General features: G+C 44.0%; 1 protein-coding gene and 1 long non-coding RNA gene across 20 annotated transcripts in view; one reads left to right on the top strand and one right to left on the bottom strand.

Annotated features, from left to right (window-relative positions):
• Window positions 1–2,087: 2,087 nt before the first annotated feature.
• IKZF1 (IKAROS family zinc finger 1) overlaps window positions 2,088–27,855 on the bottom strand; it is a 100,908-nt gene continuing 75,140 nt past the window's right edge. For 8 of the 19 annotated variants that reach the window (XM_055347016.2, XM_055347043.2, XM_055347021.2 and 5 more), the window contains 4 exons: window positions 24,496–24,663; window positions 19,739–19,864; window positions 15,339–15,473; window positions 2,088–7,289 (listed from right to left, as the gene is read on the bottom strand). In XM_055347016.2, coding sequence (XP_055202991.1) covers window positions 6,580–7,289; window positions 15,339–15,473; window positions 19,739–19,864; window positions 24,496–24,663 — 1,139 coding nt within the window. In that variant the 3' untranslated portion in view covers window positions 2,088–6,579. The remainder of the gene's footprint in view (window positions 7,290–15,338; window positions 15,474–19,738; window positions 19,865–24,495; window positions 24,664–27,855) is intronic. The other 11 variants (XM_055347027.2, XM_063708547.1, XM_055347029.2 and 8 more) reach the window with 4 other exon arrangements.
• LOC129523672 (uncharacterized) lies at window positions 7,207–21,384 on the top strand. Its single transcript, XR_008667248.1, has 5 exons — window positions 7,207–7,338; window positions 12,850–12,916; window positions 18,621–18,716; window positions 20,139–20,333; window positions 21,242–21,384. It is a non-coding gene; the product is annotated as an uncharacterized lncRNA (long non-coding RNA).

Here is a 27,855-nt window from a genome sequence, read left to right as displayed (position 1 = left end):
TGGGTGCTCTGTGGAGCCCTGAGATGCAGTTCTTTCACTTTACGATGGGGCACATATCATCTTCCCCAGGCTCATGCAGAACATGCCCAGCATGGTGATGGCTGAGAAGGAGGTTTGCTGCTTCCCAGACACAATTGTTTGATCTCTAAGGGGGATGTGGATGGGTCCCTGTCTCACTTGGCTGTCATGCAGCTGGAATGAGATAAGGGGGCTAGAAGGTGCTATACAAACGCCAGGTGAGGCAGGAAAGGCTGAGCAGCCACTCCTGCAGCACTGAGCCCAGTGGTCCACAGACACTGAGGATTTAATCCTTCTTGTAACCCTCCAGACTTTCAGTGAGGAGAAAACTGGGGCTCAAAGAGGTTAGGCCATGTGTCCAATGTCACACAGCCTTAATGTACAGAGCAGATATTCACACCCAGGCTTGGCAGCTCCAGAGTCCCATTCCTAATCACCATGCCTTATGCACATCTCAACATGCCCACAGGGACACCTCTAAGGCAGGGCCACCTTGCGCTTCTGGCTGAGGAAATGACACTTGGCTTTGGAGTAGCAGGAAACCAGGGGAGATCTGTGTGCAGGGCAGGGTCAGTGATTGATCAGGTTCCTGGTGTAACACAATCACTATTGAGAAGTCAAAAGTCTAGGTAGGAGTAAGGAGACTCAGGAGGTAAGGAGGCCTTTAGGAGGCTCCCATTGAAGGAGGGCCAGGGAGACAGACTGTGTGACACTGAGGGTCACTGTGGAGACCAGTGGCAGCTGGGGCACGGCCTTCCATCTTAGTGGACCATGGAGGGCCAGGTGAACAGGCTTGGCTTCTCCATTAGGGTAAACAGGCTGAGATCCAGGGGTGATGCAGGGATGGCTGTGGACTCTATTTTCTCACCCCTGTCTCCATGTGGATGGACTTTGGTAAAACCCCTTGCTGGACCCCAGGAGGAAAGGAGTGGCCTGGACTTGAGTCTGGACGTAGGAACCAAGTGCGCTTCCTCTTGCTCCACGGCGGTCTGCTGCCTACAGGGTGTAGGTTCTGGTCCTCTCTCCCTGTCCTGCAGGGCAGGGGCTCAGCCTTTGCTGGGGCCTCCTAAGTTTAATCGCTACCTGTGGCCAGGTGGGCAAGTCTGTCTAATGCAGAACGAGTGTAATGCCTGCTGGGGTCACACCGTGAAGCTGTGTCCTCTCATCTCAGTTTTATGAGTAAGAAAGCTAGTTTTTTGGTTTCCCACTTGTTGATTCTTTTATCTATAATATCTGGGTTGTTTCAAACTCAGGGGGAAAAAAAAGAGACTATTATTGGTTCCTCCCCTCCCTTCCAAAAATGGGTTTGGGTCCAGGAGGAGAGGCAAGGCTGTAACTGTCTCTAGGAGGAATGGACTGGGAGTCTGCTTAGCACAACTTGGTGGCTGGTCCCACACCTCGAGGGTGGGCTGTGTCCAGACCTCCAGCTCCAGAATGTGCAGGAGGAGGCTTCTGAAAGCTGCATTTTTAACAGCCACTCAGCCACAAGCTGCATTTGGGAAACAAAGTCCTGGGAGATCATTGGAGGCACTGGAGCCTGGGCAAGGCTGGAGTCGGTGAGGGAGTCTCACAGCAGCTCAAAACTAGGGATTGGTTTTGCTCAGGCCTGTTTAATGGCAGGAGAAGCCAGTGGGAGCCTAGGATGCTGAGGGCAGGGTTGCTATTCTAAGAGCCACGGGGAATCCCTTTCTGCCTCCTCAGAGGAAGTTAGGGGCGGATGATTTGCAAAAAGGCAGAGAAGACAGATCTGCGCAGGCAACAGCAACATTTTGCCTTCAGCTCCGCACAGCAACACTGTGCCAGCCCGTTCTGGGTTCTGGTGCAGAGAAAACGCCAGAAGTTTTCAGAAGGATTTCCTGGGCTTTGGAGGAACGTGGAGTTTCGGTCTTGGTTGTCGGACAACTTCCTCCAGGTCTTTTACCAATTGCTCAATCCCTTGAGTGTGTCTTTTGTGCCTAGCCCTGTGTTGGAGTTGTAAGGCCATAAAAGAAAAGACATGAGTTTTGGGAACAGCCAAAGGGATTTCGTTCCTTGAGAACCCATGTGCTTCCAATGAGAATGTGAGACGGTTTCACCAAGGAGTCATAACCTCCAAGACATTTTATTTTGACAGAAAAGGTGTGACACATCCATCAGAAATGGGATCAGGAATTTTTGGTCCCCCAGTCCCCAGTCCTGATTTTTAATTCCCAATTTCAAAATTCTATACTAACATCCAAACTATAACTTGACTTTTAAATTTACCCCACTCCTCGGGAAGAGAAGTGCAATGCAGGCAGGCAGCTGTTTCCAGGAGATCAGAAAAGGGTAAATGAATACTCAAGATTTACAGCGTCAAAAGGCTATGTTGAGGATAATTCTTATGACTATGTAAAAGACAAGGTAGTGAAATTGTGAGGGCCCTGGGACCGGCCACTCACAGAATGACTGAAGCATGCTGCAGTGGAGAACTGGAAATGTATCTCTTGTTGCCCTCTATCTCCACCCACCCTCAAGACTGGGACTTAGAATTCCCACGTCCAGCACTGTTGTAGATGGGAGGTATGTTGCGCTGAACTGCTGCGCTGGCCACATTAAGACACCACATGTGTTCCCAAGTGGTATTGCAGCTGTCCTGAGGCCCATCTCTTCTCCCTCTCATATTGGGATCTCATTGGGAGAAAGTCTAGGCAGATTCCTGCCCTGCTGGACCTTCTCTTACGCCAGTGTGGACTTCACGGGATAGGGCAGACAGAGTATTCGTTGCATTTATTTGTTCTATCACTACAGAAGAAGCATTTCAAAATGTGTACAAAAGGATACTCTATTCCTCCAGTGGTACATCCCTTGTTCACAGCTAAACAGCAATAATTTAACATCATCATAGAGGCAGACTGGAAATATGACTGCATTTCTCATTTACAATCCTGTTCATGTACTCGCCAGAAGGGCAGCTGAAGACCTAAAGCTGTACTGGATACAACAGATTCGACCTGAACAATCACCACACACAACATTATAAAAAACTGTATTAGAAAGTATTGGAAACAATATTGCATATTAATATGTGGTTACACATGTTCACAGTGAGTGCCATTGCACCAAAAGCATTATGTGCTTCTTTTTTTCTGATGCCTGTACATCTTAAATAAGTCTAATAATTTTGGTTCATCTTAAAGTAAAAATACATTGAAATGAATGAGAGAGATCTAGATTTTAAAAAAGTTGACCATTCATTATTGCTGGAACTGAAGAAAGGAAGGATACACTGGCATCATGATTTGTCTACATAAGTCCAGTTCATCTCGCGTTTGTTTTGGCAAGAAGAGGACACTACAAAACTCACAGTGCAGTCAAAACAAAACAAAACAAGAAAAAAGCACAAAAATGTGGGGGGGAACCATATAACAAAACTACATCTCAGGCAGCTCTTTCTCAAGGAAGATTCTAAGATTTTATTATGTGGCTAATTCTAAATTGGAAATGGAACATGCTGGTATGTGAAGCAATTGGTGCTGGGACTTTACCCTTTGCTGATATGCAATGATAATGTGATGAGTTTTAGTGACTCTTGAATTAGGATAATCACACTCTTTAGGTACAAATTACAGAAGGAATATGGGGCAAGGAGCTGAGATCCAGGCTTTCCACATCCTGGGAAGCTGGGGTGTCAGGGAGGGGGAGGAACAAGACACAGCGATTACTAGCTGTAATCAACAGGCCAACCTGTTACCCTCCAGTCTCCAATATTTACTTCAAACACAATGAGAGTGCATGGAATCTAGGCACACAGTAGTACACAGCGGTACCCAAGACACACACTCACGCCATCATACAACAGAAGAAACTACGCAACAAAAAGTGTGAAGTCATGCAAACTCCTACTTTACCAGCTAGAAGAGAAACTTCAGCAACTTTTGGTACATGATATGGCCACCTTTTAAACATAAGTTAATTACTTGCTGACATAATATGAAACCTTACTTTAAATACAATAGTTTCAAAGAAAAATGGTGTTACAATATAAAACCACAACAAAAGGTGTGCAAAGAGACATTTATATTGGCTATAAAAGGCAGTGAGAGGAAAGGGCAAAGCAGTTTAGAAAAGAATTCCTGCAATCACTATTTACAGTTCTGGTTTGAGCTTTGTTTGAATTCCACTTGAAAAAATAACTCCCTTCAACCAACTGACTAGGGGGATGGATGGAAAAGAACAGAGTAGGTGAAATTTGCAACAAACTGACTCTAAGAAGGCTCTCACCTTAGAGATATTAACTTGGATAAGGCGCATCTTTCTCTGTGATTGCATATTGAAGGAGTGCTGTTTAAAGCCCTTGATCCTCTCTCTCTCTTCCTTCACTCAGTGCATTGGTGCGGCACTCAATAAACAAAACTGGAATTTTGTTTATTCCAGTTTCCAAATGCCACACCCTTCTGTGAGCAGAGAAATCCATGACTCAAGAATGGTATCTTTGTAAACTCCATCTTTTCAACAAAACTCAAATGTTTATGAGGAAATATATTTTTGAAGACCGAAGGGGAATAACTGATTTATAGGATTTATAATGACTCCACATGAACACAAATCAGCCTTGATACTGCTGACCGGGAATATTGGGAATATTCTTCAACTGCTTTTCTATTTTTTTTCTTGGAGGGCTTCCCAGACATTTGATTGGTTTAGAATTCATTTGGGTCAGTGGTTCTCCACCAGGAGTGATTTCTCCTCGCAGGGGACAGTTGGTGATGTCTGGAGAGTTTGGGTTGTCAATTTGGGGTGCTACTGGCGTCTATTGGGTAGCCACCAGGGATACTGCTAATTATCCTACAATGCACAGGAGAGCTCCCGCCTAACAAATAAGTAGTCAGCCCAAAATGTCATAGTGCTGAGACTAAGAACCCCTGTTTGGATTAAATGCTGAGGTGCTTATGTACAATTTCCTCTCTTTTGCTTCATTTCACCTTGGGACAGTGTTGGTGAAGACAAGTACTGTAAATATTTGAAATGGTATATTCTTCATTGCCTAGGTGGTTGAGAGTAATGACCTTAATGATTGATAGCATTAATCTTGAAGGAGACCCTTGCTTGTTGGGATCAGAATCTCCACACACCTTCCTTGGGCTTCAGTGCCTCCAAGTCATAGCACGGATGGGCGGGGTTCTCACCTGCAGTGCCATTTGCCTCCTCTTTCCTAGGGGATCTGGTGGCATTACTCTCCGAAGGTCTGGCTCAGTCCCTCAATTGCCCTGTGCATTCCAATATCCTGCAGGTGCAGAGCCAGCCATCCTATGTATGTGTGGACACACATGCTGGCTTGCCTTTACAGTAAAGAGCTTCAACATGTTTGAAAGCTTAGTTTCAAACAGGTGAGCTCTGTGTGTTAGCAACAGAGATGCTGGGCTTCACATATTTCATTGAGCTGAAAATTAATGACCGTTCTAAATCACTCCCTTATGGGTTTTAAAACGAGAATAATATATAGTGAGGGTAGGTAAAGAAACTTACCACCACTGAGACATTCAGGCTTGTGGCTACAAGCAGATGTACGTAATTAAAATGAGGGCTAGGATTGGATTTCTTCAGGAAAGAGGCTTCTGGTACTAGATGGAACCAGCCAGGGAAGGAAGAGATTTGAAATAAAGCTTTGGTTTCCGAGGAATGTCGCCGTTTGAGAGATTCAAAAACAATGAAGATCCAAATTTCGGGACTGGTGTTTAAATTGTAGTGACAGATTTTGGGGGCCATTAAAGGCATGGGAGTGAAAAAGCGGGGAACAGGGCTCCCCAGATATGCCCACGGGAAGACAGTCTCCTCCTACGGGGCAGCAAGCCTCGGGAGGCTCAGGCCATCTGAGCAGCCTCCGCAAAGCTAGCGAATCCAGGACAATCCCAAAGGCTCTAGCCCGGCGTCTCCCTCCACCCAGGGCAGTCTGACAGACACGACTTTCCCCAAACAATTCATTTTCCTACGCAGAATATGACTTGAAATAGTATTTTCTCTCACAAGTGCAGCCTCTCCGCCCTAGATGCATGTGGCCCGAAGCTGGCCTGGGCACAGGTTGTTGGCCCTGCTGTGTCTTGGCACTTGGGTGGCGGCACACCTGTCCTGTCTGCTCACCTGCAGAGCCACACAGCAGGGGCTGTGCTCTCTGCTTCTGGGGACTGGAAAAAGACACCTGGTGCGCGAACCTCGTGCTTAGCACAGGGTAGAGCACGCTCCTTCCCAGGCTGTGGCATGTTTTATCTATTTCTCTCTGAAAATTTAGACTAATCGTTTGGAGAAGGGGATTCTAGGAAGCAACAGGTGAGGGAATCTCAGCCAGCGGTCTGGGGAAACATCCAGGAAGGTAGCAGTTCTGGATGCTCCCAATGCAGCCCTGCCTCTAAAAATAAAAATCTTTTCAAAAGCAAATCAAACCCCAATCAACCAACTCAAACAAAAAACAAAAAACAGTTACAAATCCAAACACAACATTGTCTGGTCCAGTCCAGTCTATGCTGCTGGCGGGAGCGAGAAGGCGGCAGTCCTTGTGCTTTTCCTGGGGTGGCTCGGGGTCGGGGGTGGGCGCGCGGGAGGGCTTTAGCTCATGTGGAAGCGGTGCTCCCCTCGCGTTATGTGCGACGAGAACTCGTACCGGTCCTGGCTGTGGTAGCCGCACATGTTGCACTCAAAAGGATCACGGAAGCCGTGGCAGCCCATGTGGATGGTGTACATGACGTGATCCAGGAAGAGCACCCGGCAGTGTTCGCACTTGTACACCTTCATCTGCTCCCCGCTGGTGCTGACCACGCGGAGCGCGTCCTGCGAGTTCTCGGAGGCGGCGCGCAGCAGGTCGTAGGCGCGGTGCTCCTCCTTGAGCGACAGCCCGTTGCGCGCGTGCGGGGCGATGTGGTTGGTCAGGTAGATGAGACCGCTGCGCTGCTCCTCGTTGTTGCTCTCGGTGTCCGTGGAGTCTTGGCAGCTGTTGCTCGGGGACGCCTCGCGCTCCGAGGGCACCAACTTGGCCTTGGAGAGCAGCAGCAGGTTCTCCACGGCGCTGTCCTGGGCCGAGTGGTTGGAGCGCGGGGTGCCCTCCGCGAGCGGCTTGTGAAGCTGGTACATCGGGCTGATGACCGGGACCACCTCGGAACCGCCCGGGGGCGTCTGCACCAGCGGGCGCAGGGACTCGGCCCCCAGGTAGTTGATGGCGTTGTTGATGGCTTGGTCCATCACGTGGGACTTCATCATTTCGTTCTCCTTCTCGTAGCTGGCGCTGCTGTCGTAGGGCGTGTCGGACAGGCCCTTGTCCCCTGTGGAAAGCAGGCGACAGTGAGTGGGGCGCGGCCACCTCCGGAACAGGTCAGGTCTGGCAGCAACAGCTGAAATCTACAACCGGGGAGGGGAAGGGGAACACGGCCTGGGGGCCCAGCACGCCTGCGGACCCCACACCTGCACACATACACACACACCTGCGGACACATCACACCTGCACCATACTGACGGGCTGGGGGAAGGCCCATGCGTCTGTCTAGGGGACACGGAGCCAGGACCTACCCATTATAAGCACTTAAGGAGATTTTGTTGGATAAATGAATACATAAATAGGGGAACCAAAGATTAGTTTAATTATGTTATTGTATTTCATTTAATATTTTAAATAGTGTATTTGAAATGATGCTTTTTCAGTAGAGTGTTCTCAGTAATTTACAACTGGCTAACTTATACATTTACTGAATTAAAATACACAATAATTATATTATTATTCATTATATACATTTAAAATATGTGATATGTTAAATTATTAATTTTAATAATTATATTTAATATTTTTAATAATCTAGTGTAAAATTTAATCAAAATACATGATGATTGTATATTTTTTGTAATAAAATGACACATTTTTGACAAATAACCCAAAGGTAGATGAACTCTGTCTTGTGATGAGAGTGGAAAGGATACTCAAAAGTAATTCTCTGTAGTTGGCAGGCCCGAAGCAGGGCTCCCCAGAAACATGTGGTGGAGGGTAGGAGGCACAGCAAGGGAGCTACAGGGAAAATAGTTGCTATTCATCTGTTATTTTTAAAAAGTAATGAGAATTATTGATGTACAAGGAACTACTGCTGATGCCTCAGCAGTGATTGGGCCCTGGCCTTGAGAAACTTCTGATCTAACATCATCAGTTCATAGGAGTCCATGAGCTCATTTCCCTGGCAATGGTGAAATCAGAGCCTAGATTTGGCTTCTTCAATTAGCTTTGGAGTAAATATCTTAATACAAAAAATAAATTTTCTTGAAGACACACCTTCTCAATATGTTGGTCATAAGTTCAGTATGAAATCATGGCTTAATTAGCAAATTCATTAATTACAGTAACTGCACTCTTACTGGCAAGACTGCGGCTGTGTTCTGTTTCCAGTGGTGGTACATTAATGAGTCAAAGCACATGAGCCCATCCTTGGAATGTCTGAACGGTTTATATTTTACCACTACTCTGTATATTTCCATCCTTCAACACATCTAGACTGGGCAGAGGGACAAAACAGTGAGCAAGTGAAAATGGTCCCCATCCTTAGCAGCAGACAGCTACTAGGGGGAGGGTAGATAGAAGTTTATGCGTGATTGCACAGATAATTCCTTCCCATCTGGGAAATCCACGAAGACAAGGGGAGTGTGCTATGACAGCATTACACAGGTTTCTGATCTTGTAAGAGTCAGCCAGATAAGGAGGGTTGATAAGGAGGGTTTTGTGTCCCAGTGTTGGGGACAACAAGAAGGAACGTTCTGAAGGGAGAAGGGGCTGGGAGGTGTGGCAGGACCGAGTGAAGGTTGGGGAACCAGAGCCCTAGGTGGGGGCAGTGCTCGAGAGGTAGGCAGGAGGGGCAGGCAGAGGCCAGCGAGGCAGAGACTTTGTCTAAAGGAAAATGGAAACCACTGAAAGGTTTGAAGGAAGAAGTGGCCTTCTCATTCACGGTGGAAAGAACAGCTTGAAGAGGGGCAAAAGTGAGGGATAAGTCAAAACTTCCTCAATGTGCAGGTTATGGCTGATGATGGCTGGTGAGGGTGGTGGCAAGGGAAGGTCCCAACACCTCCCACGATGCACCTGACACTGAGGTCATCAGCTGGTTCTTACTAACAGAAGGATAAATTACTCTGTAATTCATACATTTACTAATAGTCCTTTTATAAAATCTGTGACCATTAAGAATTGTCCAGGAATATATGCCCCATTATACCATAAAGTACCTTTGAGTTTCATGTCTTATTTTGTAATGGATATGCATCATATAATAGCCTGGTTTCCATTTGTTTTCATCTACTGGTGGTCAGAAGTGGCACATACTCTGATTAGAGAAAAAAAACTTGTGCATGGCCAGTTACGCCCTCCCAGAAACAGAACAGGATGAAAACCCTATGAAGCTGATGGTAGGGACCAAAGAAGTGGTGTTTCTCTCCATTAAAGGTCAGAAAAAGTAATTGTATAGCACTACTGAAACCACACAATTTTTTTTGTTTCTGTTTTTGTGTTGAGCAGCTAAATGTCTTGTTACACTAACTCCAGAGCAGAATGAATCCATTCTAGTTTGTATCCAAGTCTATCCCTCTACCAAATCAAGGCAAGAAAAGGAGGGGAATGGACTTTGTAGCCAATTTTGCTAAATATAAAAGTCTTTACAGCCCCACCAAAAGGGTGCTTTCCCACCTAATCATCCTGTCTCTCCCCAGGTCATGGTTCTGTGGTTTCCCAAGCAACCACTGAAATCTGTTGTTTTCAAACTTGGTATCACAACAAATGGGTGTAGGAAAAAAATCAACATATATGCCAGATTACTGTGCCACATGAAAATTACCATAGAATTTCTCTACCTTAATACCCAACAAAACAAGAAAAATAAAAACCTATAAATTTCTCTAACAGCAATCAGCTACAGGAACATGTCATGTATAGTCATAGAATATTATATATACACATAATTATATATAATATGCATTTCATTATGGCGTGTGTGAGAACACACATACACTCAAAGACTAGAAAGAAACAGAAAATTCTGACATGAGATGTAGGGCAAAGCTTTGCTGCTAATCTCATTTCCAAATCTTTAGGTGTGAGTCAAGAATAACCTCAGAATTTTCCCTCATAGCCTCATATCTATAAAGACATGATTCAGATAGGTATCTTTTCCCTGTTCTGATCAGAAAAGCAGTTGAAACCTTGGCTGACAAGAATCAGATGAACATGGAGAAGTGAGCCCCTGCGGGCTCCCTGGGACAGAAACAAAGTCCTCTGTGGTCTACACTGAAGGGGAAGATGGCCTAAAGCTCCAGAGAATCTCCTGTGGGGATGAAAGCATTCCCCAACTAGGTACAGTGCTGATGGCTTAGGGTATTTAACTAAATTTCAGATGAGGGAGAGAGAGCAAAGGAAAAGTATTTTAACAAAGGCTGCACTTTGCCTCACCAAACTCCTCCAACCCCATCTTTGGCATTCTTTCAGGATTTAGAAAACTCAATAGCTCTCACAGGAAAAAAAAAATACAGTGGGAAGAAGGCTGAAATGTCAATCAAGCTATATCAGACCAACTAGAATAAGCAAGATGAAAAGAAATGTCAGGGTTACTAGGAAAATGTTTTCTAGAAATACAGGGGAAGAAAGGAAGTAAAACACAGACCATAGAGTCCCTCCTAGGGGAAAAAATCGTTAATTCCAACAAGAGAGGAAATGCCTCATAATTGCTTCATAACATGGAATCAATTTTAAAAGTATTCAAAATAAAATGCAAAAGCAACAGAATAAGGGGAAAAAAGAGATTTCGGATCTCGGGAGACAAAATAAGGAGCAAAATAATATTATTATAGAATTAATGCATGGATTAAAAATAGCAAGTAATAGAACAGGAACTACTAAAAATTAAATTACTGACAGAGGAAAACCACAAGAGAACAGTGAGTAAATGTAAAAATAGACAAAGAAATAAACAAAAAACTTTAAGAACTGTTAACAGATATGGAAGACAAATTATCTAACATATGGACAACTGGTATCCCTCAACAGAGATCACAACAGATGGAACAAAACATATTTATATAAAAGAGAATTTCCCAGAAATAAAGAGAAAAAAAAAAGGGACTCTCTAGATAAAATGGCAGGAATTTTTTATTCCGAATGAATAGACCAAGATACATCCTAATTAGGGTATTTAACTTCAAGGTTAAATAAAGAACCCTCAGGCATTCAGGAATAAAATACAAATCACCTTGAAGAAGAAACAGTTACACTAGACTTGATGTTTCCACAGCAACATTCAACAAGCAATGCCATCAGCAAAATCTAAAAGGTTCTCAAGGGAGAAAAAGAAAGAGTGGCCCAAGACCATAGACTCTGTCAAAATGCTCGTCAAATACAAAGGCAACAGGCCAACATCCTCAGAAACAATACAATGATAGAAATAGAACATCTATAGAAACTTTTTTTAAAAAGTTGCTTGAATGTAAAGTCCAATCAATTGAGAGATTAATCAAAATAAACAGAAATAAGAAGAAAAGGGCAGGGTCTGATCCTTGAATCTATTTAAATAGTTAGTAATAAATAACTAAACTACTGTGAATTATGATTACAGAAAAGAATGTGAATATTACAAAGCTGGACAATGTAAAAATAATAAGATAATGTGAACACTGGAACACTGAATGTGAACTGGAATACTGTCCTTATTTTTCAAAGCAGTGAGCCAGTAGATGCTGCTTAAATTGAAACAAATGGATTAAAAAATTCAAATTTCTTAATGTTTTTCATAATACATATTTTTAATCTTAGAGGATCCTTTAAATATAATATTCCTTTATGTCAGAGGATATTTAAGATAAGCCACTTCTCCAGTTTTGTTTGGGTCTTTTTTCACCTCTTGAATTTAAGGCATGTATGATATGTTGGAATATTTATGAAAGTATTTATTTCATATTTACCTATCCATCAATCCACCTAATTCATCAGCCTATCCACTCACATACATATGCAACAGAAAATATTTAGAATGATACTTTTCTACTTTTAATATTGGTAATTTCTGGATGTTGGGCTTTGTGGTGATTTGAAAACATTAATGTTTGCATTAAAATTCTTTATATTAACTTTGTGTTATTTTAACAATATAACAGGGTTTCTTTTTCTTACAAAAGAAGAAAATATACCTAGATAATTATAATGGGTAGCAGGAATATTGGTAATTGTTGTTTTCCTCTTTGTGCTTTTCTCTATTTTAAAAACGTTCCCAAGTCAAGCACCAGACAGACTAAAAACAACAATTATCATTGCTATTTAATACAAGCCCTTTTCTAATTAGATTAATCAGTCCTGTTGACCTGTATTTGATGATCTCAGAGGGGGAGATCTTTAATGGCCCCAGTGGTGAGGAATGTCGCTGGAAAAACAAATACTTATTCACACTCACATCAAAGTTTAAGGTAAAAATTTTAATCATAGGTTATAGAACAATAAAGCAAAACTATATGCCACTCTGAGCAACAGTCATCATGAAAATCTCACATTCTTAAGATGCTTTCTAGTGTTGGGAGCACCATCACATCCATCACCCCTTCTGAGCCTCAGAATAGCTCTGGGAGGAGGCAGGGCAACAGACCCACACCCATTCCACAGATGGCAACACTAAGCCCAGCACCATGCTCAAGGCCACCAGTCACTCCTAGCTGGAGCTGACTCTGAAGGATGGGGCTCTCTCAACTGAACCACTATTGGGCCAGCTTGTGTGAGAACAGCTGTATTCCTACTCTTTCCACATTCACATGAAGGCTAAACTCAGCCTCCGAGAAGTGGAGAGGGGCCTCAGAGACTCACTCACCTTTTAATTTTAGGGCTGCAGAAGCTGTGACACATTGGGAGTGACTGATGGAAATCTCATCAAGTTGAAGCGGGGGTAAGGTAGGTATTTTAGGGCAGGAAGAGGCATCATTTTTACAAATGAGCTGCCAATCACCAACAGATTATGCAGCTGCTTGTGAGTCTTTTGCTCCAAACTCCTCTTCTGCTACCCTTGTCCACTGTTCCTACTATGTCCCCTGGGAACTCCTTTTTCATCTTCGCTTTGCCTCATCAGAGCACTATGTTGTTTATTTCTTCTACTAACACAGAAGCATCTCAAGCCAACGCCCACATTGTGGTCTCACAAGGGTGGGGGTTGGGGAGTGGCTCCAGTAGCGTTTCACAGATGAATTTCTCCTTTGGTTTCAAGTCTCCAAAAGCTAAAAGGGGCTGCAAACGTTCATTCACCAAAGCATTCTCCAGGCTCCTCACCTGACAGAGGACGCCATCCCTGCTTCTTAAGGTCAGTAACCCTTCACTCCCCTTGCACACACTTGCTGCCTTATCTCTGCCCATACCCCAGTCACCACCCATCTCTCTGTCACTTTGTCCACCCCAGGCAGATGCTGGCTGCTCAGGAGGCAGCCCGTGGGCCCTGTGCCCAGTGCTGTGGGAATCCCACTGCTTACGCTCAGTACAGGACCTCACTCCTACTCCGTTCAGGAAGGCAAGGCCTCCCTTGTTCTCATGGTCCAAAGGCTCATGTGTGTGTGGACACCTCCCCACTGGCTCAGCCAGTGGCTTTCATTCTTTTTGTACACTGAATCCTTCTCTCCCTTGCTCCTCTCAACCCCCAACCTATGACAAACCTCTAATTAATCAAAAGGTCAAAATGGAGCCCTATTTGAAGCTGCAAGAGGGAGGCTGGTGCCCAGGACTTGGCCTTGCCTCTGTCCTTCCCCCTTCGTGTCATCCTGCAGGTCAACAGGTGCCCTCTGGGACCCTTGGCCTCACCAGCCCCTGTTCTGGCCCCACCTCTCTCCTACCACAATTTCCCCATGTGTCACAAACACCAGAAGTCCTTGAAATTCAACACGTCAAAAACAGAACCCCATCTTTTCCTAGAACCTGGTGTTATCCTTTTCATCAAGGGCACACTACTCTAGAATCAGTGTGACTCACGGTTTCCCTCACCTAATCCCTGCCCTCAGCCCTATGTTCCTCTGACACCAACCCTTCCCCTTCACAAGCCCTTCTTTCCATGCCTGCTGCCACTGCCTCCACAGTCTCCCTTTTCCAGTCATTTTTTGGTACTTGCTGTCTTTACTATCCTAGCCTTTGTTCTCATAAAAAATATGCCAGTGCTTCTTTCCTGCTGACTGAATGAAGGGTCCCTCGCTCACCTGGCATCTGAAGCCGTTCATCCTGTGGCAGAGCTGCCTAGGACACCTTCACTTTTCCTGCTTCCCCATGGGTACCTGAGTTAAGCTGGGAACACACCCTGCTCCTCCGTCATGTCCTTAGGCCCCCACTCCAGCCCTCGTGGTCAGCATTCTGGTTTCTCATTGATTTTAAACATCTGCCTAGATTCCCCCATTCCTCCAACACCTAGAATGTGCTGAAACTCTATTCCTCTTCCAAGGTGCATCTCAGCCTCATGAAGCTTTTACTGGTCCTCTTTCCTGGACAGAGTTAACCTTCACACCGAGGGATTCTAAACGTTTTCTCAATCTCAGAGTCATGGGATATTCACAATCACCCTGTGAGATACTAAAGGATGGAACCAAGGCTCTAGGGGCAGAGCCATTTTACTAAGCTGACAGAGTTGGTGAGTGGCGGTGGCTCTGTATTGACTCTGAGCTGGTTCCCAAGCCTAGCGCCTTTCCACTCGGACCCTGGCTCACTGTCCCTGCAGCGTCTGGCTGGATGGTGGTGTTGGTGTGTCTAATACCTACTCTGGGCAATGCTCCTAGAGAGAAGAATGGTCTTGTTCTTCTTCTTCTTCTTCTTTTTTTTTTAATCCCGCAAAGCATTAGGCAAAACAGCAATCCTAGCTAAGCCCTGTCTTCACTGGACACTTCTCAGGGGTCAGTCACTGTATGATTCCTCCCATTAACCCTTCAGAGTCCCCCATAAGGGGAGCATTAGGAGCTTCATATGAAAAATGAGGATCTGAAGCTCTGAGAAGCCGGCCAGGCCTGGAGTGTCCTGCAGTGTGGTGTCCCCCAGACGAGCCAGGCCCAAACTCTCCACCCTGTGCACGCTGGTGCAGCCGCCCCTAAGAGCGATGTCCACAGGCAGATCACAGGGCAGGCCCCAGATGCTGCAAAATCAAATCTAGGAAAAACTGATGGCAGGTTTGTTATTTTTAAGATACTTATCGGAAAAAATTCTAAGATATTTAACGAATGTTAAGCTTACCAATTTTTGCTTTTGAAAAAATAAGATTTTTCCCCTTTCTTCCACCCTCAACTCATTTCTACTTGCATCTAAAACACCCACATAGTTTTTTTTTAAGAGACAGCAAACATTTAACTCTTACCAAGAAATTTCTGAGGCATAGAGCTCTTACGTTTGGCGACGTTACTTGCTAGTCTGTCCAGCACGAGAGATCTCTCTGATCCTATCTTGCACAGGTCTTCTGCCATTTCACTGTGATTAGTTTCTTCTTTAATGACTAAAGTCAAAGACAGAGAGGCCAGTTTAGAAAGGCTTATGTTTAAAGGGTTCAGTCGCATCCAACGTTAAATCTGACATTTGTTAAGTGCCTACAAGAGCCAGGCCCTTCCTAGAGATTAATTCTAATCTTCCCAGCAACACTGCCAGACAGGCAGAGGCAGCCAGAGCAATGCCGATGACCAGCCACCTGCAAATGCTTCTTCCTCCAACAGCTGCTCACCACACATCATCCTCTTTAAGTCCAAATGCACAGGCACCACCACCATCGCCAGAGGCTGGACTGGGATTAAGTATTGATGTCCCTTTGACAAGTCCTTTTAACTTTTCATAATACTCCCAAATCTGCTACCTCAGTCAGTCCCTAACAGCAGCCCTCTGAGACGCAAAGAACTGTGTGATCTAACATCTGACTTCATGGACCAGCACAGTGAACTGAGATACAAAAATGTGGCCCCCAAGAGCCTACAGCAGATCTGGGCAATGTGGAGAAAAACCCAGAGCCCCTTATCCCTGAGCATACAACAAACTCCTGAAAATCAAAGCACCCCTGACTGCTGTAGAAAATTTAGAAATTATGGAGGTAAATGCTGATGTGTGGGCCATTTCTAGTCATTCTCAATTGTTCTATGTCATCTCTTTCCATAATTGAAGATACAACTTTGTATCCTGCGTAGCTGGATCTATATTTACATCAGTTATTGTGGTTGGAGTTATAAAAATATAACTCTTTCATTTCCCGGCAATTTATCCTAGTGTATAAGGAGATGATAATGTAAACTGATTATCTTAAATGCCTGATCAATTCTTCCAATACCATTCCTGCCTTATGCTTCCTCCTGCCTCGGATATTTCATGCTGATTTATCATGGGGTCTTCGGTAGGGTATCCATCTCTATTATTGATTTGTTTGTCTATTCTTCAAAGAGTTCCATCCATTTCAGCTACATTTTCATACATCACTTGACATTATTCTTCTTTTAAAAAGTTGCCAATTATCTCATGTATATATCCAGATACTTTATGATACATGGTTACCAGATTCCAGTAAAATTTACAAGCCAGTTTTATGTTGAAATGATACAGTAATTTGGGCAGAGGCCCATGGACGGCATCCAGACCTCTCTACCTCTCCAATCTCCCATGTTTTCTTTCTTGCCTCAGTATGGCTTGCTGGTTTTCTTCATTTTTAAGTATTTATGTCTTCATTGCTATTATGAATGTTACTTTGAAAACATATATTTCAAATCGGCTATTGTTGCTGGTATATTTTATATTTTAACATTTGGAATATGTGTTTTTTATTAAATGGGCAAACATATATAGGCCACACCCTGATTTATATGCAAGATAAATATAAATCCATAAAACCCAATTCCACTGGTCACACACTTCATCTATTAAGCTAATATGCTTCCTGACATGTCCATCCTTCTCTGCAAAGCCGCACCCACAGCCTGCCCAGGGCTCCCAGAGGTCAGGGGTCTTCCTCTGCACCATGGCGCAGGGCCTCCCAAAAGCCTCCACCCCCCAGAGTCAATCACAGCAAGGAACAAGTGAGCCTGATGCTCGCGAGTCACAGGCTGCTCTGTCATTAGATGCATGCACCTCCAAGGGCTGGTGACTCTGTTTGTGCACCAAAGGCTCAAGAGAAACTTATTTTTTCCATAAAGACATTAAGAAATTATAAGAGGTGACCAAAAGCCTTTTACTAAAGAAAATTATATTCACAAAAATTCATCTTTTCCTATATTGCCTAACTGAGGCTTTGATTTTACTGAATCTACCCAATCTAAGGAGGTTTTGGGGGTGGGAGAAGAGACTACTTGCTCATCCATCTGAGCACAGACAAGCGGTTCTTAGAGGGGAACAGAGGAGGAGAGATGCATCAGAAGGCACAGGTTCCACCCATCCGGGCACAGCACAGCTGAAATGACCAAGCCCCTGCCTGCCTTCCTGGCCCTAAGCACAGTTCAGGAAGCCTTCTGTCAAAGTCCTTTTATGGATCCCCTTAATACTCCAAGTTACTTAAACCAGCAGCACCTACAAGGGCCAGGTACTGGCAAGGGCAAAAACCAAAGGTGACTGTCGAAAGGTATTTATGATCATTTTGCACCTTTTGAGGCCATACCAGACAGAAATAATTCAATGTAATTAAGTGCGAGCCTGGCTTTGTCTGCTGCCACACTGAGACCAGACCACTGCTCCTTCCTAGAGACGCTTTCATACCTCCTGAGTGTGGGGACATAGAGGCATCACTGTGGTAGTCCAAGTAACTTAACCACCAAAGGGAATAAATGAACATTTTAGGGTGAAATTGATACTCACCACAGGGTAATATTTAATACACATTACTGGCACGTAGCCTTACTGACATAGAGACCAATAGAGAAGAATTAGCTTGATGGTGTCAGTATGTCAGTGACCTAAACATCCATGTTTAGGTAAGTACCTGACACATGTCTAGGCTCCTGCTCACACGTGGATCCACTCCCTTATGTTTCTCTCAGAGCGCTGCTATGAGGGTGGCCAGGCACGAATTATCACTCGCATTTAAGCGATGGCTCTGGGTCACATTCAAAAACAGAGAACTCAAACCCAGATCTCAGTGAAATGAGTGCTGCTTCTCCTGCTCCCCTGGAAGCAGCTCTCAGCCGGCTGTGTACTGCAGCTTGTTTCTTTAGTAATGAAAACAGTGGAGGAAACAGAAATGATATACTGTCTGTTTCTTTTGTTAATTTTGTCTTTTCAATTCTATGTGTATATTAGATTACTGTATTCAATAGGGCTTGGTATTATTGATTATAAGTCCTCAGTAAATATTTGTTGAGTAAATAAAATGGTTTATTAAGCATTAATATGTAAACTACATCATTAGGAGCACTTCCTTCCAAGACCCATTCACTTATTTTTTGCAGAAAAAAACAATATTTGAATGTTGACATTTTATTTCAAAGGAACATAATCATCCTCTCTTCCATTAGTCTTCTGCCCTGGGGTCTGGCCATGTGAATTAATAACTGTTACATTATTATTAGTTTAACATCCAGTTTCTTCTCTTCCACTCACCTTCAATGCCTTTCCATTCTAGACCTGAGATTTTGAAAGAAGCCAAATGACAATTTAATGGTATCTTCCCATTTCACAGGTGAGAAGATTGAGGCCTGGAGGAATCACCTGTAAGCCCCAGATCCCTGGCTGACTGGCAGAGGAGACAGCACTCTGGCTGCAGAGCTCTGGCCAGGTGAGATGTTGCCTCTCCATGCCAAGACTAATTGGCATCAATTTTTAGCCATTCTCAACATTCTTTTTTCCTGCTCTCATCTGCCATTAATAATCTGAGGCTACTCTGGTGAATTTTCCCTTTTGAACCATTTGTTAAAGTCCGAAAGGTGAATGAGGCTTAATAAATTTTCCTCTATTCGTTAAATTTCAACCTCACAGTCTAGTGATGATTTTTCCAGGGGCAGTGCTAAATGAATACTGTTTTGAAAGAGATTAGTTTTATTTGATCTCTTTATAAATTGCTTATCTCTTAAAAAATTAGGGAAGAACTTTTATAACACTGCCATTCCCCCACATAAATCCAGCCTTTCTCAATACTCTCTCCACATCATTTATTCTACAGGCTCTGGGGTCTGAATCAAGTGCTATCTCGTTATGCAATACAGTGGAGCATCACAGCTCCTAAGAAAGAAGCGACCTTTCCTCTCATCCTTCCACAACTTCAATATTATCAACTACCAGGGGCTTGCAACAAACTTCAACCTCACACTCCATGCAGGAGTGGATACCCTGCCCTCAGTCTGAACTGATGCTTAAAATCACAGCCTGAAAGTTCTTATTTGATCAACTTTGTTAAAAAACTGTTTCAAAACAAGATTTTACATTTTATTTTGTTTACAAAGAAATATCACTACTTGAGGTGTTTTTTTCTGTTGTTGTTGTTGTTTTAAAACCACCAACATCCAAAAAACAACCCCAAAACTTTTAAGGTCACTGCTATCCTAGGAGTTTCTCCCAATTGGAAGTGGGAAGGGTTTTAAAATCAAGCTCTCTCTGGTCAGATGAGGACCTAGAAAGCTGGGAAGCACAACGTGCTTCTGGTGAAACTGTGATGTTATTGGCCAAAAACTTCCCTCCCTCCTAGCCCCGGCAGGAAGCAGGCCCAAGGCTCTGCTCCTAAGGCTGCATGCAGAGCGCCCTCCTTCCCCACCGTGCTGGGGGGAGAGCCCACCAGGCTGGCCTCCGAGCAGCAGCGCTTACCTGGGTACAGTGTGCCCGGAAGGCCCATGCTTTCCAAGTAGTTGTGGCAGCGCTCTTTATGTTCCTCTAAAGAGCTTCGCTGTTTATAGCTTCGGCCACAATATCCACATTTGTGAGGTTTACCAACTGCAGAAAACACAATTGAGTTCAAGACCCCAATTAAATGCCAGCCTTCTGTGTAAGGGGAATGCATGCAATACAATTATTACCAAAAAAGTTAAAAAAAAAATTCTACCCTTGAGAGCTAAAAGTGTTACGGACTTGGTGAAAATTCCTGAATTTAAAAGTGTTGGTGGCCAAGGGTTTCTTTAATTGTACCAAGAACTCATGCGACTCTTGTTTTGTCTTAGTTTGTCTACTTTACTGACTACCAAATTCTCTCCTGCTTCAATCACGGAAGCCTAGCCTTTAACTGGAGAAAACCAGCCACTGCCGTGTGGATGCCAGCGACTGGACAGAGATGTGAGGAAGGCCCGTGTGTTGGCCACATTGTCTACAGATTTGCCTCCAGAGTAGGCCTCAGTCTATGCTGTGGGCTGGATCTGCCATGACGCTGGTGCTACATCTAACACAGCCAGAGTGAATTCAGCTCCAGGTGCTAAACTGGGTAACTTCAATCTCTAAGAAACCATGCTGGACAAATATGCTTGAATGAAATAAGCGTTTTATTTCACAAATGTATTTTCTTACATAATATAAATATATCTTACATTTGTATTACATAATACAAAATATTTTGTATTTTCCATGCATATGTATATGTAATACAAAATATTTTATATTTTCTATGTATATGTATTTCTATTTTATGTATATGTATATTTATATGTATATGTATTTTCATATATTTCTATGTATACATATTCTCATATACATATACATAGAAAATACAACATATATTGTTCATAAACAGAGCTTATGGAAAAGCTCTGCTTTCTTGCCAAAGAGCTTTAGGATGGTGTAGCTTCCAGATCAGCCTTGTTCAACAGAACTTCCTATGATGATAGAAATGCTCTCTATTGGTGCTGTCCAATATGGCAGCCACCAGCCATATGTAGCTGTTGGACACAAAAAGCGTGGCTAGTGCCACTGAGGACTGAAGTTTTAATTTTGTTTAATTTTAACTTATTATAATTAAAAATACTGCATGTGGCTAGTGGCTGCTGTATTGGGCAGTGCAGTTCTATATAATGAGTTTTAGTCCTTCTTTGATTTTATTGAGTGATATTTTAGGAAAAAGAAAGACTAGCCAGGAATTAATATCATGCCTAAGTTTAAGGACTTCAGTAGATACCATTTTAAGGGATAAACTGAATAAAGTATCTTTAATCACTTATATAAGGAATATAAATTTCCAACCTAATAGCAGAATCTTCTACTTCTTTCTCATGTTGTTTTATTGAACACATTTCAAAGTATTGTATAAAAGTTAAGAGCATCCAAATAGAAATGTTTGGTACAATGGTTTAGCCAAAGCTTATGTTGGTTAAATCTCTTTCTTAGGTGAACAGAAGCTACAGTAAGAAGACCAACATGAAAGCCAAAATTTGACTTCTGGACCATTTAATAGAGAATGAAAAGGATCTTTCTTTATCTATATAAAGTGATGTACCCTCAACATAAGGAAATAATGTTGAAACACAGAATATTGCCTAAAATTGCACATTTTATTGAGCATTGCTTTTAGAAATTAATAGGATATAGATAACCACTCGATACCCTTTCCTGAAAAAGCTATCACTTCAGTAAATTCCATGATCAAATTGCTTCCTGTAAATATGACATGATGTCTGAATATCTATTTTTCTGAAAATATGATTGAATTTAACTCTGGAACATAAGAAGTATATTCACTGTAAGCAACTGAACTCAAGTGTCTCTTGAAGCATAGTCCAATATTCTTTGGGAAAGAAATTCTAAGCTTGCAACTTCCAAAGGAAGCCATGAGGCAGGAAGGGAGATCACTTCTCCACCCCTCCAGCTCCCCCAGCCCCCTCTTGCTGTCAGCATCGGACAAATTCCCTAATTCTATCCCTGCTAACATGCTAGTTCATAAGACCTCAGGCCACCACCAGTTGCTAGAGAAAGCTGTGATGTTGATCCTGGTTTTTAATGGGACAGGGGAGTCACCATTCCACAGTGGAGTAGAGTGTGGCCACATTTGAATTTGCCAGACCAAGGCCAAAGTCCTTATTTCACTTCAGTGAAATCGTTTTGAAGAAATCATCACTGTTTTTTTTCCCCAAGAGCAGTGTGTGTCTCTACAGCATTTTCAGACAGACAGATCCCCAGCAGCCCTGCATCCATGATGGGTTTTCTTCACTTGCTCATCCGTGGATCCAGAATAGAAATACACAGTCCAAAGTCTACCACCATTTTATAACTACTCAATAATTAGTGGTACTTAGAATAGGAAACCATCATGCCTCAAATGAAATACATAGGCCTGGAGCCAGAATAACATAAAATACTCCATTACATGTTCCTAACTCCACAACAAGAAAGGAAAGAGAGCAACTCTGCTTTTAAGGACTGATGTGCATGAGAGATTCCATTGCAATCAGAGTAATCTAGGAGTGATGATGACCTATGGTTGGTGTCAACCTAAGAATGAGTGTTTGTGTTTTCCACTGACATGGGAAGTGGTGCTTCCCACTAACCCAAGGCAATATTGCTGCCAACTGTGTCTATGTCTACATGGCTCCTTAGAAACAACAGATGTGAAGCTTCTTCCTAGACCACTGGTTAGCATGGCAGACAGACTGCACAGTCCTCTTAGCCGAGGCCTCCATGGGCCTTGCTTATCAGGCCCAGGTACCACCTTTGTCTCCAGGTGGGACCACCATACATGCTCATCACCCATGTGAACATTTAAAGATGCTCACTGTCATGCTACTGTCTTCCTATCTCAGGGGAACCACCTGTTCTCCCTGTCCCTCTGTAACAAGGCAAGTGTCCCACTCCATGGCCCCTCTGCTGACCTGCCCGCCCTCTGGGGCAAGCAACTCCTCAGCTTGGTATATAGCTCCTTTCTTGGAAGTTTTTAGGAAGTCAGATCACCCAAATCATGACAATTTGCTGATAGAGAGCATGTGGGGATCCTTCTCCATGTGCACTGCCAGGAAGGAGGTCAGGATGGAGAGGAGGTGATGCACCAGCCCCTGTGACTCCTCTCCTTTTTGTCTCCAGCCAACTGGGTGAACTACTGCAGGGACCACCTGCCAGGAGAGAGACCGAGTTCTTGCCAACGTGGGTGCCGCACCCCTCTCTGGGATTACTGCCGACTCACACACTCGTTTAGAATGTCTCTAAAGCAAACCTCAGACACTCGCCTTCCAGCATGTACTTCAGAAGCCCCTCCCTTCTATGGGAAGTCTCTCCTGACTTTCCACCCCAGGACCCACTGTCCCCTTCCTTATGCTCCCACTGTCCCCTCAGACGCTCTGTCATGCCTCCTGTAACACATTGGTGCTTTCCTTGTGTGCACCTGAGGTCTTCTGTGCAGAATGGGCACCCAGGGGTGCTCAGTAAATGTGTGATAAAGAGATGGACGCAATGAGCAGCCTCTAAAACCCTCAACCGTCAAATACACGCATCACATTTGGGAAGAGATGGCCTGGGCCGCTGCAGACCTTTCACAAAGAACGCACATCTGCCTCCCTGAGGGAGGCTCCTCCTTATCCTGCTACCCGGGGTGGGTGAGGAGCAGCTGGTCTGAGGCACTGCCATCCCCCAGGGCACCTGCTTAGAGAGGCTGCTGCTTGGAGAAGGGCCCTGGCTGGTGGCTGGCTGGGGCAGGAGGCTCCTTGAGGGGAAGGACAAAAGCCATCAACCTTTCACCTCCGAAGCCTCATGCAGTATACTACAGCAAATATCCCCAACTGGACGGTATGAAGACCTGTGCCATGTCATGTTGTATAGACCACACTGTAGGCAAACATGATCCATGACAGGCCGGCCAAGAGCCCTCTCTTCCTCTGCCCTGTAGAATTATGGGACTGCTGGATAATGAAACACCCAGGACTATTTATCAGGAGGCAGAGGATCTAACCAAACTTTAGTGGATTTGAACTTTGCAGGCTGGGACTGTTTTGAGAATGATAGAGCGTTTATGCCTATGATGATCTTGCCAAGACTCCAGATTATGTGGGTTGTACTTTATCTGTCTAATTCAAAGAGAAAGGCTGCTGTCTAAAATCTGGTAACAACCCCAGACTGGCCTCTGCAACTGTGGCCTTGGCTGGTTTTTGGTGTGAGAGCCACACTGGGCTCAGTCTGGGTGGGTGTGCCCTAAATCACCCTTCTCTACCAGCTCTGCAAAAAAGCTATCCATTACACCTGTGTAAAACACTCCAAAGTGGGACTTAACAACAGAAAGAATTGTACTTGAAAACGTTTTGGGTCTTAGCAGTACACTTGGTGAAAACATTTCCCGCAAAATCCTTTAGGGAAACCATACCAGCCTGACAAACGGGATGAGGAGGCCTGTTCTGAAACATGCTACCTAAGGTGAGACTTCTGTGTGTGTATGTGCACGGGGGTCCTGCGCCCAATCTCCCTGGTGCAGTGGGAAAAGCAGAATATGGGGAGGGGGGATGGGGCAATGTCAAAGAAGCGACAGCTCACACCCGATGCAGGACTGCGAGCTGGGAGGGACTCAGGGTTAGCCAGCAAGGATACAATCCGGGACCCAGGCGGGCAGAGTGGAGGAATCCCGGGACACCCAGACAGCCCCGGACTGCGTCCAGGGGACCTACCAGAGTGCGTCCTCAGGTGGCCAGTGAGGGCGTCCCTCCGGCGGCAGGCGTAGTTGCAGAGGTGGCATTTGAAGGGCTTCTCCCCTGAATGCAGCTTGATGTGCCGGAGCAGGTTGCCCTTCTGGGTGAAGGAGGCCCCACACTGATTGCACTGGAAGGGCCGTTCTCCTGGGATGGAGAGAGGAGAGCTGGTGAGAACTAAACTCAGAGTGGGGACACGAGGACGATGCTACGAGAAAGTTGTTTCCCACGGGGGCTTGGTGACTTCCACCGGCTGCAGGTTTGATAGAACATGAGGCTTTCAGACTAAACCTGCCAGCTCCTTAACGCTTCACTGGCTGGGTCAATTTGATCTGAAAATCTAATTTTTTTCCCCTAAATCAGAATGGCACATCACAATGCAAATTCAAACTCATTTAAATAAAGTGACTGCAACATTTTGTGATGAAGAGCCACTCTTCCTGATCAGCAGTTTTGGAATAAACCAATATCCAATTTTGCGTGTTGTGGCATTTGGTGGGGTTTTTTAATGTGGCTTTTTTCAAAGGGTCTTTAAAATATGCCACTGAAGCAGCAAAATAAAAAGGAAACTCATTAAAAATGCATTTCAGGATCACAAGTTCATTTCAGCGTTACATTCTTATATTTAAATGAAAGGCACTTCATTATAACAGTTATAATAACTTCTTTTCATTTACATTTTCCCTGTATTTTCCCTTTCAATTTCTTCTCCATTACCTGTCTGTCCCTAAGCAGGCAAATCAGGAGAGAGACAGACAGAGAGCGTGAGGATGAGAGAAAGAGAGAGAGAGATGGAGAAAGATTGAATAAAATGAGAAGTTAAGAAACTGCGAAGGAAGCCTCTCATCTTCCAAAGAAAAGTCCCAAACCTTCCTACGGCAGGACATACAAGTCAGAGTTGCATTGAGATTTCTAGCTTTTTCTTTCTTTACAAATCCTAAAACATTTAAGCTATTATTTGTCTATATCCATAGAAGACAAATTATATTTTAAGTACAGGTATTCTAAGAGGTGCCATTTAGTTGTTATTAAGGAATTCTTTCAGGGGTGAGACTGCTGCATTAGTGACTAAGAAAACACCTGACCCTCTGCTCTGTGTGGCAGCACCTGTGTCTCCATTCTGGAGCTGACAAAGGGATAAACAGGTATCTGAGTAAAAGAAATATGCTATTGTCCTACTGAGTAGTCACAGGTCTTGGAATCTAAATCAGGGAACATTTCATTTAACTCTCACTTCGAAGAGTGATACATTTGTCACGTTTAAGTAAACATGAAACTCTTTTGTAAAACAAATGCTTTATTTAGAAGAACAATGCTATGTGACCACAATTCCTGGTGTTGAGATATTGTAACAACATATTTCCTGGAGTCACTTTTTTTCTCAGGAAAAAACAATGTATTAAAATGTCTATTTAACCATTTCCCGATTGATTAATGTGATTATGGTAAAGAAGACAGCACTTCTCAAAAATGATTACACAGAAGCATATCTGGCACTATTAACATCCACACCAGATTTAAAAGTCTATATTGACACTTGAATTTCATGATTATCATCACTTTTTTTTTAAGCTGGCGGGTTAGATGCGTTACTATAAAAGCTGAAACTAATTTACAGTGATGTTCAATTATAGGCCAATGGAGAGGTCCTGATACTAACCAGGAGGTATCTGGTATCTCTCCAAATCCTTACAGAAATCTGTATTAGCTAAGCAGAGAGAAGGAGTTTAAACGTAAGCAGGTTGGAAGGTGATGGTGAAACAAACTAACTAACTATACTGTCTGAGTTACAAACCGATGCATGTAAATCAGTACTGCATGAAGAGGCTAAAACAGCTAGCAGCCAGGTAGCCCAGGAGAGTTTCCACTGGAGAGAGATCATTTAATTATCTATTAGGAACAGTTCTGGGCCTTCTGTGCACTTGTGCATAAATGTGTGCATTCAACTCCAAGTGGATAAAAAGGAAAAGTAGAGTGAGCTGGTGCAGGGAGACCCAGGCAGCATGAGACGGACGTGCCTCCAACTACAGCTCTCACTTGGACAGGGTGGCCTCTCAGGAGAAAGCTCATGTCACAAAAATGCTCACAATAAGGATGTGACAACATCCTGGTGACACAACAGTGTTTGTGGTATGACCCTAAATTAGTGAATCCAGCCCTACACTTACACCTGGGAAAGACCCCCTTCCATGCTGGGCAGGTGCTGGAGTCCCATGTCTCTCCCCAGGTCTGGAGGGCTACAGGGAAAACAGGAGGCAGAGCCAGGGTCTCTGTCCATCGCAGACAGAAAGGGCAGATTGCTACAGACACATGCCCTTCTGCAGAGCAGAGCAGGGCAGGCAGGCAGGCAGGCAGGGGTTCACTTGGATCCTGCAGTGCCTGGTGTCTTAATACCTGCCTGCAAACAAATTTCACTGGAAACCTTTTTTGCTTCTGAGTGCCTATGCTGGTATGAACACATCGCACAAGGCATGGGGGTGTTAAGAGAGCATTCCCAGGAGTGACAATACAGAGCACTCCACTCAAGCAGTTTCCTTTGGAGGGGTCCGCAGCTAAGAAGACACGTCCATGGAGCTGGGGCACAAGAACGCAGCCCACGCCATGTGTGTTCTTGCGTGGCCGGGGTCCATCATTTGCCTTCTGCAGGTCAACAGCTATTGCAGCTGAGTAGGTCAAATTTCTCCAAGGTTGTATTTACTTTTATTTAACTGGGATGAGGACACTGATGTCATGAATTTGAAATTTAATTTTTAATCCCAATGACTCCACAGATCTCCCATTTTAGGAACCCTCTGTAAGAAGGTTTGAACCCCCTCTAGTAACTTCATTGGGTAAAAAGGGAAGTCTTCATGGATACTATGTCATAGAATTTGAGGGCATTTCAGAAGAAAGTGAAAAAATGTGTTTGAACTGCAAGAACTGACGTAGGTCTACTGCAATCATACCTGGGAGGAGCAGTGCCATTAGGGTGCTGTTTTTAGGAGGCTCGGGGACTGCACCTTTTTGTCTTACAGATGGGAACTAGGTAGGCACAGACAATCTTCTTGGTCTTTATTATTAAAAATCCCATCATTTAGAATAATAATGTAGTGTATTTGCACCCTGCATTTCCTGCTTCCTTCCTACCTCTCTCCTCTCTGGTTCTCACACTAACCCTGAGACATTGGTGGGGAAGATGTTACTATTACACCCGAGTCAGAAATATAAAACTGAGCTGCACAACGGGGGAAGTGACGTGCTGGTGCCGATGAGCTGATTAGAAAATGGCGCCAGTGGTACTTCACCAACATGGGGATATGGGCAGAGGCGAGACCGCCCCTGAATCCTCTCAGTGTATCC

This window comes from Gorilla gorilla, chromosome 6 (genome assembly GCF_029281585.2).
Source record: "Gorilla gorilla gorilla isolate KB3781 chromosome 6, NHGRI_mGorGor1-v2.1_pri, whole genome shotgun sequence".
In the NCBI taxonomy this organism is placed as follows: domain Eukaryota; kingdom Metazoa; phylum Chordata; class Mammalia; order Primates; family Hominidae; genus Gorilla; species Gorilla gorilla.
This window is presented reverse-complemented; position numbering and strand designations above follow the sequence as displayed.